Raw genomic sequence first — 15,218 nt, 5'->3', positions numbered from 1 at the left:
AATTAATTATATCAATCTAATTTAAAGTAAGTAACATAAAATATGGCTACTTACCAAAACAGAACTCAGCCTTTGGCCTTAGCTTAGTTGCATCGCTAACCTAACAAGAAAGAGAGAGATGCGTTATTCAATTCTTCAACACTACTCTAACCAAACTCAAATATCATATAAACTCTCACATGTATACTTTCCCAACAATGATGAACACTTATCATATAAATCTGAAATTAAACTTCAAAGGCAACTGAAAAACAGCAGCAATTAAGTATAGAATCTGAGTTTCACATGTAATGTTTAAAACAAATGGTACTTCCATGCTTTCTTTGAAAAACCTTGTTTTTTTCTTTGAAGGAAATATGAAGAAGTTGAAAGTAAAACAGTAGGCTTTGTCACACACATAAATATTTTTCATTTAACATCATCTTTAAAACTCCCTCAATGAATAATCTATAAGCTCTGAATTGTTCTCAAATGTCATGTTTCAAAATCAGCTGTGAACTCTAAGTGAAATGGGGGTGGGCAAGGGGAAGACTGTGTATTTGAAGTCCCCAAATCCAGAAGGCATTAATATGCTATGAGAAATTAACAAGGTACTTAATCCCCACTTTTACAGGAGAATAGAGGGTAATGGGGCCACTTACTTAAGTGCAGCACAAGGTTCCTTTTAGAAAGTGAAGCAACTAGCTACACCTGGTTGCTGCTATCCCCAAATAAGAAGCTCTCAGAATCCCATGCATGACTATCACTATGCTGTTGCCGAGAGGAAGAACTCATAATTGTGGCATCTATTTTGTACCTTCAAAAGGAATTCTGATCCCAACTACAAATTCACAGCTGCGTCACACTGAACTTTGTTCCGGGAATAAATTCTGGGTAAATAAGTTGAAATGTCTAAACTAAAGTACAAACTGTAAATCTCAAACTTCAGTAAGCCGTAGGACAGACAGAAAGTCAGAACTGCACAGAGAAGAGGTTGTTGTTACTGTTGTTGTTGTTGTTGTTATTAATATTATTATTTTAGTACCAGGGATTGAACTCAGGGGCACTCAACCACTGAGCCACATCCCTCTATTTTGTATGTTATTTAGACACAGGGTCTCATTGAGTTGCTTAGCACCTCACTTTTGCTGAGGCTGGCTTTGAACTTGTGATCCTTCTGCCTCAGCCTCTTTGTTGTCTGAAGGCTAATAAATATGTTTTGTCGGGGCTGGAGTTATGGCTCAGTGGTAGAGCACTTGTCTGGCATGTGTGAGGCCCTGGGTCTGATCCTCAGCACCGCATATAAATGAATAAATAAATAGAATAAAAGATCCATTTACAATTAAAAAATATTTTTTAAGAAAAATATGTTTTTTCAATGAGAATGAATAGCTTTATTGTAATACTGATGAAGTCTTTTATTTAAAAAAGTATCTGTCTTCTGAACAGAGGCCCATCTATAATCAATATTCTATTGAAATGATCCATCTTTGCCAATAATCACAGTATGTGTATCAGTGTACATTATTTAACAGCACTGTGTGATACCTTTCGCATCTCATACTTTACCAACAAACTTCTTATGGCTTTTGTGTAAAACAAAACAATCACACACTAGCACCTCCATGTCTCTTTCTAAAACACTAATTAAAGAAAAGGGAAACAGCTATCTGATCAATATAAAATCTCTATTTTTGAAAATAATAGAAAAATAGTACTATAAGAGCACCAGAAAAACAAATAAAAAAGAAAACAGAAACTAATAGAAACAAAGTAAAAAGAAGGAATAAAAATCATCCTTTCAACGTGAAGATAGTCCACATTTTCCTCAAAATAAAACATAAACATAATGTCAAAAACAAAGGAGCTGGGGTCCCTACAGTCTCTGGTCGGAGTCACAGGGACACTAAGCCTGCTACCTGGACATTTGCTGACCATGGTCTCCTGGTGGTACTTTTTGCTGCCGCCAAAGCGGCCCTGTCTCAGGAATGCAACCTTCCTAGGACCGGGATATTGCAGGCAACAAGGATCTTTCATACTGGGCAGTCACATCTTGCCCCTCTACCACCTCTTCCTGGATATGGAGGAAAAGTTCATCTTGGGCTGATCCCTGAGGAATTCTTCCAGTTTCTTTATCCTAAAACTGGAGTAACAGGACCCTCCATGCTTGGAACTGGGCTTATCTTATATTTTATATCCAGAGAAATAGATGTGATTATTACCCCAGAGACCTTCTCTCCCATATCAATAGTGGGGTTACTCGTCTATGTAATTAAAAAATATGGTGCCTCTACTGGAGAATTTATTGATAATGAACAAAAAATTGCCCAACTAGAAGAGTTGAAGGCTTCCATCAAACATATCCAGGAGAATTTTCCAATTGAGTTGGAGAAGTCAAAGCAGGCACTGGTTCAGAAGCACCACTATCTTTTTGATGTCCAGGGGAATAACATTGCTATGGCCTTGGAGGGAGGTAAAGAATTGCCTGGATTATCATATCTCTGTGCAGAATATGATGCATCGAAAGGAACAGGAACACATGATAAACTGGGTGGAGAAGCTTGTGTACAAGAGCATCTCTGCACAGCAGGAAAATGAAGCGACTGCCAAGTGCATTACAGATCTCCAGCTGCTTGAAAGAAGGCTCAAGCAAAGCCGGTTATGTAAATGTATCTGTCCCAGTTGAGACAGCTATACACAACTGACTGGGTAAATGAAAACTATTCTACGGGACAAAATCTTTCTCTACTGCTATCTACTGAAATTACAGTTTATTTTTTCTAAAAAAGAAAAGTTCAAGTTTCTTTTAGTGAGACAGCTAAATCTGTTGGCCAAATATTTCTCATCATTATTCTGCATTTTGAGTTGTTCTTTGATTGCTTTTTAAAAATTGGTTTGCTTTTATTAAAACATATTGCCTGGTGAAAGATTACCAAGTTACAATTTAAATTTAAAATTAATCCATTATCTTGCAATAAAGTAATGATTAAAACAAAATTAAAAAGAATAAAGGAGCTAGATACGGTGGCTATTGAGGCAGGAAGATCTCAAGTTCCAGGCCAGATTCAGCAACGTAGCGAGGCCCTGCCTCAAAATAAAATTTTAAAAAGGCTCTGGATATGGTAGAGCACCCCTGAGCTCCCCAGCACTACAAGAAAACAAAATAGCAACAAAAAACAACCACACATTTAGAAAACTCTTCTCCAGATCTTCTCAAAATAGTTAACTGATTTTTCTCATTCTGATGTTCAAGCATCTGACCACAAACATTAGTATTAACTTTTGTAATTCATCACATCCTGAAGATTGAATTTATTTTCTTCCCAATTTTGTCAATTTAAGGATCTTCCTACCTGTAGTAATCAGGTACTGTTTTCAGAGTGATATACCCTTTAAATGAATAGAAACTGCTGCTTTTGTTCACACTTGCACTAGGAGGAATTTTAGTTCACATATGAAAGTAAAACAAAGTATAAAGATTACCTTTGAAATATAGGTAAGTTTAATGGCTCCGACACGTGATGATCCAGAAGGAAGGTTCTAGAAACAAATTATTAATATATAATTAATAGCCAACATTATACATTTATTTATAATATAATGTTTCATATATTCTAAAGCTAAGAAATTAGAGTTGTTAAGGTCACATTTTAGAAATCAGCTTTTCTCTGTTATGTATCACAAGGCTTGATACTAAGATAGAAACTTGGATAACAAAGTGGCAACTCCTCTGTTCCATTTGTATGCAGTCTATAACTGAAAGTCTGTTTTTATCATTGTAGTCAAACTAATGTTCTTTTTCATAAGCTTAAAAAGCCACAAAAAAGGATAAGACATTGAAAACATAAACAAATAAAACCGTAAGAAATTTTAGAAAACTACACATATTACTGTTTTATTAAAACTTCTTTATCAAATGTATATCCTGAAAAAAAAATGCTGGATTTTTCTCTCATTTAAATGGCTTAGTGTTTGTCATACCACATTTAATCTATATGGATGACTTTTTTTCAAAATATTGATTCTCCCTAAATCATACGTAGGGAATGTTGAGACAAATGAGGATAAATGAATTTATAGTGTTGAAACCAATGAAGAAGGCTGGTGAGCAGATACATAATCAAAATTATGCTTTAATCAATGCACCGTGAAATATAATAACTAGGTAGTTTATAAAAGAGGAAGATGGAAGTAGCAAAACTAAAAAAAACGAACCTGGGAAAAAGTAATGAAGAATATAAATGAAAAGAATGATATAAGATTTTAAAAGTAAAACTAAATCTTGACTTTGAAAACCATCTCTGCTAAAAATGAAACAGGATCAACTTTTCTCCTGACTTTATAATAATGCACATTAAGAAAAAAATCTAAAGGGGCTGGGTTTTGGCTCAGTGGTAGAGTGCTCACCTCACATGTGCGAGGCCCTGGGTTCAATCCTCAGCACCACGTAAAAATAAATAAATACAATAAAATAAAGGTATTGTGTCCAACTACAACTGAAAAATAATTAAAAAACAAATCTACAGCTTATTCCAATGAATAGTTAGGAAGTACCTTCATCAGATAAGCTTATTGAAAGCTTAGACATTTCAGTGTTAAGGTTCCCAAACTTGAGCTGGTTATTGTTGATAGGGACAGTCTTTTCAAAATATTTACTCTTATGTAGAGTAAAACTGCATTATGTTCTGCTTTGAACTGTATATGATGTCCAAACTTTCAAATATAAATCAATAAATATGTATATAAAACAAAATTATAGTTTTTAATGTTAAGTTTTTAAAAGTTTAGTCATAGTCTAATATTTTATACTTAGGTTGTTTTTTAAAAAAAAATTTTGGATAAGGAAATGTATGTCTTCAAGAATCACTCATATTAAAGTGATTTTTTTTAAACAGTTACCCTTTAATTCAAAATAACTTTTTTTGTTTTAAATCTTCCATAAGTGTATTGTTTTAACTCACTGGACAGAGCGCTAAGCCTTTGGGTAAGAAAGTGAGAAATCAAAGTATGAAACGTAGGATCACAGAATAAACAGTAGCACAGTAGAGGGAAATATCAGTGGAATATTTAAAAATACATCTATGGACTAGAAGGACTGTTGTAAAGTTCAAATAGAAAAAAAAAACAGGTTTCAAAATGTATTACTTGACAATGAAAAAGAAATAATAAACTAATAAGACATCTAAGATACAAAGGGAAACAAGCCATTTGTTAGTTACGAGCTCCTAAACTCATTTTGCCAAATACTTTTTAAGGTTTCTTCAAATTCACTTCCTAGCAGTTACTTAATTATTTAATTCTCCACTATTATCAACATCCACAACAGAACACAGAAAGCCCCCAACTGATACCTAGTAATACATTAGCATTGATTTGTTTAAACCAGTGATTAGTGGAAGCACTTAAGAGAGGAATTGGCTCTCTAAAGACAGTTGCAAACAGATTTTCTTTACCAGAGTTATTACAATCAGTATAACCACGTCTCGCACTTCCACAAAAACAATAAGACTGAATCATTTGAAATTGATATTTTTCAGTAATTCAAAATGACTAAAAACTGGAATTTAATATGATTTAACTAATGTAATAATCTTAACAAGATGTTTTGCTAAAGTTTCCATAAAAAAATTATGTCTTTTTTTAAAATTAGTTACACATGACAGTACAATGATCTTGACATATCATACATTTGAATCAGATGGGGTATAATTTCTCATTTTTCTGAGTGTACAGGTTGCAGAATCACATTGGTCATGCAAAAAATTATGTCTTAATCATTACATTTAGGTGACACAAAATGTTATTAACAGCAGGTCAAGATTTTAAGGATTCTCATAAGCTGGAAAGAAGACAAAAAATTAATAAGAATTAAAAAAAATTAAATTCTGCAAATAGCCAGAAAAATCACTGAACTAATTACAAGAGAGACAAAAAAGTTGACGTGAGAGCCTGGATATGTAGCACAGAGGTAGAACCTGTGGTTAGCATGCACAAGGCCCTGGGTTCAGTCCCCAGTAACACCCTCACTCCCCAAAATTCATGTGACAAAGACCCTGCTGAAACCCTCAATAGATACCCCCCACTGCCAAAGAGATAAACTGTTGTCCAAATGTGCCATGGGTCCTCTTGCCTTGACTGCTTTGTCCACAGCACTCTGAGCCCTGGAATAAACTACTTGTTATCACCTCTTGACCAAAATCATATCCAACATTCTAGGTTAATTTTGATGTTACCACATATAAGTTGCACAGACCTTGCAAAGAGAGAGGTCTATCAGGGAGAGAACACAGGCTAAACTATGTGATGGCTCTGGAGAAGAACCAGGAGCTGGAATCTGGCAAGCAGCAATTATAGGGAGTCACGGAGTTCTCAGTTTCTACCTGGGGAAAAGAAGTTTATGAGGGGACCATGCCCCAGATAAAGAACTGCGGTCCTAAAAGGGAGGAATCTGATCTATACTTTTTAAAAAAAAAAAAGCAAAGATGAACTTTTGATTTTTGCTGACCTATTGTTCCTCCCACTGATTCTAGCCAAGTAAATAAAGGTAATAAGTTGTGACTACACATCAGGTGGCTAACTCCAAAGAAAGGTGGTTAGACCCAGAGGTAAGGCAATAAAACAGGGTGTCAATAAGCTCTGCAAAGATAGTAGTAGCAAACAGTTCCCAGCAAAATATGTCTAATACAAAGTCACTACTCAAAAAATATCAAGTGAATTAAAAGTGAAAGGCTGCCTATAAATAAAGACTTAAAACTTAGATAACAGAAAACTGGAGGGCAAAAGTGAGATTAATGGTTAGATGATGCAAAGAACTAGATTTTGACTCACAGAAAAAAATAATAAACACTGTCTCAAATATAATTACTTTTTAGTAATGTGTGTTTCAAATATCTAAAACCCACTGGGCAAGACATTTGCTAGGGATTCACCCCTGCTTTGCATATATTTTCTTGTAGCATACATTTCTGTTTTTAACTTTTGTATCAAGTTTTATTTGAAATGAGTCCCACAAATAAATTTTAAAATTACTCACAGATGATTTCTATTTTTAAGTCTCTCACATAATTTGAAACTGGGATCCTAATTTTTAATTTGTGATCTTTATCCCAATGACTTGCAAAGCAACAATAAAATTTAAATATATTTCAGTTCACATATGGCATTACAATGACTGACAGTCAAGTCTTACACTATAAAAGAACTATATATGATTTTGGGTTTTTTTAGTGCTGAGTAATATTCCATTGTGTATAAATGCCACATTTTTTTTATCCATTCATCTATTGAAGGGCATCTAGGTTGGTTCCACAGTTTGTGAATTGTGCTGCTATGAATATTGATGTAGCTGTATCTCTATAGTATGCTCTTTTTAGGTCTTTTGGATATAGTCCGAGAAGGGGAATAGCTGGGTCAAATGGTGGTTCATTCCCAGCTTTCCAAGGAATCTTCATTCTGCTTTCCAAATTGGCTGAACCAATTTGCAGTCCCACCAGCAATGTACAAGTGTACCTATTTCCCCACATCCTCGCCAGCACTTGTATTGTTTGCCTTCATAATGGCTGCCATTCTTACTGGAGTGAGATGATACCTTAGAGTGGTTTTAATTTGCATTTCTCTGATTGCTAGAGATGGTGAGCATTTTTTCGTGTTATTGTTGATTGATTGTATATCCTCCATACCCCATTTGAATCAAATGTATGATATGTCATGATCATTGTATTGTCTTGAGCAACTAAAAAAAAAAAAAAAAAAAAGAAGTAATAGTTTGGGCTGAGGCTGGGGCTCAGTGTTAGAGTGCTTGCCTAGCATGTGTGAGGCACTGGGTTCAATCCTCAGCACCACATTAAAATAATAATAATTATCATCATCATCCCTATCCTACATACAACATCTCAACCAAATGAGTTAAAAATTTTCTACCAGAACTATGTACACCCCTTTTAACATTCAGAGTTAAAAAGGGTTTTATATCTCATCTATACATACTATTTTTTCAAAGGAATAAGATTTTAGATAGGTGGAAAAGCATTTGTGGTAGTTAAGATGTGAACATAAACAAGGTAGGTATACAAGCTGAAAACATATTTGCAGAAGCCTAATCCCAGGTGTGGTTCCTACTCAGTGCCACAGATAGACTGAGTCCTCTTTGTAGGTCACAATTATGCAGTAATTTTGGTTCACAGAATTTTATATTAAATTATTTGAATGTATACAAACCTAAATTTAAAAATCTGTACATATTTATTATTATACCTGTATTTTTGGTAACAGGGATTATTGTTTTGTTGTTGTTGTTGTTTTTCCTCTTTCTGGTCCCAGGATTGAACTCAGGGGGCACTTAATCACTGAGTCACATCCCCAGTCCATTTTATTTTTTATTTTAGGATAGGGTCTCGCTAAGTTGCTTAGGGCCTCATTAAGTTACAGAGGCTGGCTTTGAATTTGCAATCCTCCTGCTTAGCCTTCCAAGTTTCTGGAACATTTATCATTTTGATGTATTAAGACTGATAAAGGGCTGGGACTATAGTTCAGTGGCAGAGTGCTTGCCTAGCATGCGTGAGGCAGCACATAAAAAACCAACAAATAAATAAAGACATTCTGTCCATCTACAACTACAAAAATTTGTTTTTAAAAGATTGATAAATATTGCTAATTTAAATTTTAAATTACACATATGCTTAAAGGACAGAAATTTCCAGGAAAGTAACTGTTAAACTAGAATATGTAACTTTTCAACTTTTTAAATAAATAGCAAGATTAAAAAAAAAAAAAAAATCCCACTGGAGGTAACACTTCTCTCCCAAGAAGGATATACACATACAAACACACACACAATTTTTATCAAATGATGTAGTTTTACCTTCTGAAACTCAAACAAGACAATAAGGGTCATAGGTACAGATAAGACAGAGAGTGTAATAATAAACATAGTATAACCTAAAAAGACAAATCCTAAAGCCTATACAGCATGTCAAATCATGTAATAAATAAACTTTACTATGCTTTTTAAAGGTAATCTTTGGATTTTACACACCTGTGGATTATCCATGTACCATACAAAACTATCTTCTCTGGTATCCAGTATGAAGTACCTTCGAAGAAATTTCCCACTGTTTTCATTTTCTTCAATGTCTAGAAAACCACAGATGCGATTCTGACGATCCACATAAGGCATTTCTGGGCTTGAACATTACCCTGTAAAATAAAACATTAACAGTAAGCTCCCTAGAAAAAAGAAAAGAATTTTGCAATAGGAAGCAAGATTAAATCTGTGCTATGATGCAGTCGTTTAATAAGAAGCCTACTCTTCTCAATGTTAGGCGAAACCAGTTAATAAGAATTTATGCCAACATCTAAAGCATGAAAATACATCACTTTAGAAAATAAATTTATGTTCACATTGATAGGGACAAAGAAGAGTTGTGTACCCCTTAGCTGAATAAGTTACTTACTTTTACCCTAAAATAAATTCAAGTGAGTCAAAAATTAGCTTTCCATATTTTAATTTCCTAGCAAGAAAATCTACCTTTTGGATTGTTTTAGAATATTTAAATTTGTAAGACAACAGTAATAATAGCTAATGTTTATAGACCACTTACTCTAGTATAGGTTCTGTGCAATGTTCCTTTCTATGCATTATCTTAATCTTCATAACAACCCTAAGTGTAGGCATCACCAATCCATTTCACAAATAAAAACGTCAACATTGACAGTAAGTAACTGCCCTGGATTACAGAACTAGTAGGAAAAGAATCAAAACTCAAACCCAGATTCCTGGACTCCAGAGCTCCTTTCTTAAACTCTACACCACCCTATCTCTCTAAAACTCTATGAAGTGAACATGTAATAACATCAAAAAATGTGTTATCTAAATCTGAATTACTCGGTCCCTTTATATCCCACTACCAAAGACAGAAATTCAGAACACACAGGAACATATTAAATTGCACCACAGGGATCCAATCAGCAACACTGAGATCCAATCCAAAGCCAGGTTGGGAAACTAAAAGACAGACTACCCAGTTTCTTGAGCAAATAAATTACCACAGGGGAAAAAAAAGGGAGAGAGAAAAAGAGGAGGTACAGGTTAAAAGAAACTTAAGAAGTATAACATATTCTGGTTCTAAAGTATTGAAACTATTGTTGTAAACCAGGATCTGGGTAAACAGTGACGTTTCCAACCATTTTTGATCTAGAAACTATAGATGTATAATCTTCCTGACATGAAGCTTAGTCCACTCTGCGGATAGCTGTTCCTATACTGGCAGAGCCAGCAACACTATACCTTTTGGCAGACTGAATTTGTATAATTAGTTCTTCATTTAAAGGCTCAAGGTAAATTAACTAGAATATTTAAATTTGTAAGACAACAGAAGATTCAATAACAATGTAGTTTGATATACGCACTGTATATCATTATTTTATATGTAGAGAAATAGTGAAACACATCAAAAAGTTTCAAATAAAGTTGTCCATTAAATGTGTGTTATCAATGGAAGGTTTTTGTTTTTTTCTTTTTGGTGGTGCTGGGGACCAAACCCAGGGCCTTATATATGCTGGGCTAGCATGCTTTATCCACATACATAGCTACACCCCAGCTAATAAAGTTTTATTCAGCCATTAAAAAAAAAAAAAAAAGGAGGGCTGGGGATATAGTAGAGCGCTTGCCTCACATGTACACGTCCCTGGGTTCAATCCCCAGCACCACACAGACACACACACAAATGAAATTATGTCATTTTAAGAAAATAGATGGGATGTGAAAACATTATGGTGAATGAAATAAGTCAAACTCAGAAGGTCAAGGGTCATATGTTTCTCTTGTAACATATGACCTAAGCCCCAGGCGGGGGAGGGAGTCCGCAGAGAGGAAAAAGAAAAAAAAAAGATGTAGGGGAAGGGATCTCATGAAAAATCAAAGGGAGATCAGCAGAGTAGAGGAAAGGGACCCTAGGGAAGGAGGAGGGAAAGAAAACGGGAAACATCAGGAAATGACACTGGTCAGATTATATTGACTGTGTATGAATAAATACATAAAAACAACCAATAAGTACAATAATGCACCAAAAAAAATGTAGAGAAAAAAAGTGTGTTATAAATCTAGCACTTACAAAGAAATAATCTTTTTACTCAAGTTTTCCAAATCTAAAATCTAATCAAAGCTTAAAAAATTAATACTCTATACTAAACATACACTACAGTAAAAACTATCAACTTTGTGGTACTGCCATGAGCACAGGCATAGACCAATGATATAAAACCGAGAGCCCAGAAATAACCCAGATACTATTGCTGAATGATTTTCAGCACAGATGCTAGCACCATTCAAGGGGAATGAACAGCCTTTCAACCAATAGTGCTGATGTAACTGAACATCCACAGGTATAAGAATGAAGCTGAACCCCTACCTCATACCACACCAAAACTAACACAAAATGCATTAACAATCTAAAATAAAGGGGTAAATCTTTTTAATCTTGGATGTGGCAATGAATTCTTAGATGAACCCTAAGAGTATGAACAACAAAAGAAAAAATAAGATAAACTGGACTTCATCAATTAAAAATTTTTGTGCATCAAAGGATATCAATAGCTGGGTGTGGTGGACACCTGTAATACTAGGAGGCAGGAGGATCATAAATTCAAAGCCAGCCTCAGCAACTTAATAGAGCCCTAAGCAACTTAGTGAGATCCTGTCTCAAAATAAAATATAAAAAGGTCGGGGGATGTGGCTCAGTGGTTAAGTGTTTCTGGGTTCAATCCCATATTGGGGGGGGGGGCGTTCATTCATATTATATATTTTGAAGAGACAATCTATAGGGAGTAACTATCTTCAAATTATATATCTAATAAGGGTCTAGCATTCAAACTATATAAATAATTCTTATAACTCAATAACAAAAAAAACTAAGTTAAAAATGGACAAAGACTTGAGATATTTCTCAAGAAGAAATAAAAATGGCCAATCATAACACAAAAAGATGCACAATTTAATTAGCCATTAGGGAAATGCTAACCAAAACCACAATGAGATACCACTTCATACCCACTAGAATGGCTATAATTAAGACAGGAAAATAGCATGTTGGCAAGGACATGGAGAAATTGAAACTCTCCATTACTGGTATAAATGTAAAATGGTACCACAGCTGTGTGAAATAGCTTGGCAGTTCTTCAAAGGTTAAACATAAAATTACATAAGACCTAGCGATTCCACTCCAGACATACTCAGGACTGAAAATCAGTACTAAACACTTGAACATGAATGATTCATAGCAGCACAACTCATAATGGCCAAAAGGGGAAACAACCCAAACAGCCACCAACAAGTGAATGGATAAATAAAATAGGGTATGTATCTACAATGGAATATTATTCAGACAGAACAGGAGAAAGGAATTAAGGTACTGATATATGTCACAGTCTGGATGAACCTCTAAACGCTAAGTGAAAGAAGCCAGCAACAAACAGCTACACATTGTACAACTCATTTACATGAAAGATCTAGAAAAGATACATCCAAAGAGACAGAAAGCAGACTGGTGATTGCCAGGTGGGGGGTGGGGGGGAGAGGGAAGTATAAGTAATACGTATAAAAGTGTTTTGACACTTTTTGATTAAGATGGTGGTTTGCATAAATCTGACAATGTATTAAATGCCAGCAAATGAAAACACTAACATGCTTGTCTTATGTTAATTTCACCTCAATTTATAAAAGTAAACTTACAGGATATCTTATTACCCCAATGAATTTTACCTTACTTATTTTGAAAAAGTAGACCAGATAAATTACCTATGTAAAAACAACTTATATGCAAAATGAGACTACCTTTAAGACCCCCATGTTGTGTAAAAGCCAACTATTCCACAGAGAAGCTGTGTAGCGAGAAGTGGCCAGCCCACACCCAGCTGTCCTGGTCATGCCAGCAGAGCAAGAGGCTGGCTCTGGTGATCATCCAGCCTAGTCAAGCTGCAGAGGACTGGAGTGCTGGCTGCCGTGGGACAGCAACTGCATGAGGGAGCCAGGGAAGAAACTGCCCAAGTGAGCTGGGTCAATTCAAAGAACAGTGGAAGACAACGAATTGTTCTTAGAAGACAGACAGAGACAGACAGACAGACAGACAGACAGACACACACACACACACACACACACACGTGTGCACGCGCCAAAAAAAAAAAAAAAAAAGAAAGAAAGAAAAAAGAAAACAATCTTACCCATTATCTAAAATGCTTTGGTCCAGAAGCATTTCAAGTTTCAGAGTTTTTAGAATTTTGGGATTTTTGCATAGACTTCACCAGTTGAGCATTCCTAATCAAAAAATTTGCTATCTGTAATGCTCCACGATCTGAAACAGTTTTGTTTTTGTATGATACTAGAGATTAAATGCAGAGCCTCACACATGCTAAGCAAGTACTCTACCACTGAGATACATCTCCAACCCTTTTTTATTTTGAGACAGGATCTCAATAAATTGCCCAGAAGGCCTGGAATTTATGATCCTCCTACCTCAGACTCCAGAGTAGCTGGGATTACAGACATATACCACATGCCCAGTGGAGATCTGAAACTTTTTGAGTGCCAACATAACATTCAAATGGTTTGGGATGTCAAAGCATTTCAGATTTGTGAATTTGAAATGAGAAACCGGCATAAAACATTCAAGGAATTGTATTATTATTATAACCTGCTGGATTTTTTTTTCTTTTTGGTACTGGGGATTGAACCCAGGGGTGCTTTATCACTAAGCTACCCGCCCAGTCCTTTCAGTTCTGTAATCTTGAGACAGAGTCTTGTGAAGTTGCTGAGGGTCTCACTAAATTGCTGAGACTAGCCTCGAATTTGTGGTTTTAGGATTACAGGTATATACTACCATACAACATTCTGGATTTTTGTTAGTTTTTAATGCTATAGATCGAATTATCACCTGGACAGCTATTGAAAATTAAGATGATGTACATTTAAGTAAACCACAGATGAAAGAAAAAAAAATTGAGAGAAATCCAAAAATCTTTTTAACTGAATGAAAATGAAAAAGAAAAAGGTCAAACTGTGTGGGATGCAATTAAAGAAGTGTTTTAGAGGAAAATTTACAGCTTTAAAATGCTCTCATCAGAAAAAAGGCTCTAAAATCAATGATGTTAAGTGCCACCTTAATTGGTTACAAAAAGGGCTAAAAAAGAACAGTTAAAATTTGACAAAATAGAATATCATGCTAAGTGAAATAAGTCAATCCTAAAAAACCAAAGCCCGAATATTCTCTGATAAGTGAATGCTGATCCATAACTTGGGGGAGAGGGGTAGGAAAAATGGAGGAACTTTGATGGGGCAGAGGAGGGGGGCGGGTGAGGAGGGTGTATGGAAACAGGAAAGATGGTGGAATGAGATGACATCATTACCCTGGGTACAAGTATCACTGCACATATGGTGTGACACTACATAGTGTACAACCAAAGAAATGAAAAGTAGTGTTCCATGAATCAAAATGCATTCTGCCGTCATATAGACCTAATTAAACATTAACAAAATAGCCGGGTGTGGTGGCACACCCCTGTAATCCCAACGGCCTGGGAGGCTGAGGCACTGAGCAACTCAATGAGACCCTATCTCTAAATAAAATACAAAATTGGGCTAGGGATGTGACTCAGTGTTTAAGGGTCCCTGAGTTCATTCAATCTCTGGTACCAAAAGAAAATTTAACAAAATAAAAAAGAAATGATAGGGCTGGGGATGTGGCTCAAGCGGTAGTGCGCTCGCCTGGCGTGCATGAGGCCCGGGTTCGATCCTCAGCACCACATACCAACAAAGATGTGTCCGCCGAAAACTAAAAAATAAATATTAAAAAAAAAAAAAAAGAAATGATAAATATTAGAAAAGAAATTAATGACGGCTGGGGTTGTGGCCCAGTGGTAGAGTTCTCACCTAGCATGCTTGAGGCACTGAGTTCAATCCTCAGAACCACATAAATGTAAAATAAAGATACTGTGTCCACTTAAAACTAAAATTAAAAAATAAAAATTAAAAATTAAAAAAAAGAAATTAATGAAATAGAAAACGAACAATAGCCAGGCGTGGTGGCGCATGCCTATAACCCCAGCAGCTCGGGAGACTGAGACAAGAGGATCACAAGTTCAAAGCCAGCCTCAGAAATGGCAAGGCACTAAGCAACTCAGTGATACCCTATCTCTAAATAAAATATAAAATTGGGTTGGGAATGTGGCTCAGAGGTTGAATGGCCTTG

At 35.4% G+C, this 15,218-nt stretch overlaps 1 protein-coding gene and 1 pseudogene across 5 annotated transcripts in view; one reads left to right on the top strand and one right to left on the bottom strand.

The window, feature by feature from the left end:
• The window catches only part of Plekha1 (pleckstrin homology domain containing A1), a 61,318-nt gene that overhangs the window by 31,495 nt on the left and 14,605 nt on the right, over positions 1 to 15,218 (bottom strand). For 4 of the 5 annotated variants that reach the window (XM_046448826.2, XM_046448827.2, XM_046448825.2 and 1 more), the window contains exons 2-4: positions 9,014 to 9,174; positions 3,463 to 3,519; positions 55 to 100 (exon numbers count right to left, since the gene is read on the bottom strand). In XM_046448826.2, coding sequence (XP_046304782.1) covers positions 55 to 100; positions 3,463 to 3,519; positions 9,014 to 9,154 — 244 coding nt within the window. In that variant the 5' untranslated portion in view covers positions 9,155 to 9,174. Of the gene's footprint in view, positions 1 to 54; positions 101 to 3,462; positions 3,520 to 9,013; positions 9,175 to 15,218 lie in introns of those variants that run through there. The other variant, XM_046448828.1, reaches the window with a different exon arrangement.
• Positions 1,916 to 2,646, top strand: LOC124095524 (ATP synthase F(0) complex subunit B1, mitochondrial-like; annotated as a pseudogene).

This window comes from Marmota monax, unplaced genomic scaffold, assembly GCF_021218885.2.
Source record: "Marmota monax isolate L192 unplaced genomic scaffold, Marmota_monax_Labrador192_F-V1.1 WCK01_AAM20220418_F8-fsc00076, whole genome shotgun sequence".
Lineage (NCBI taxonomy): Eukaryota > Metazoa > Chordata > Mammalia > Rodentia > Sciuridae > Marmota > Marmota monax.
This window is presented reverse-complemented; position numbering and strand designations above follow the sequence as displayed.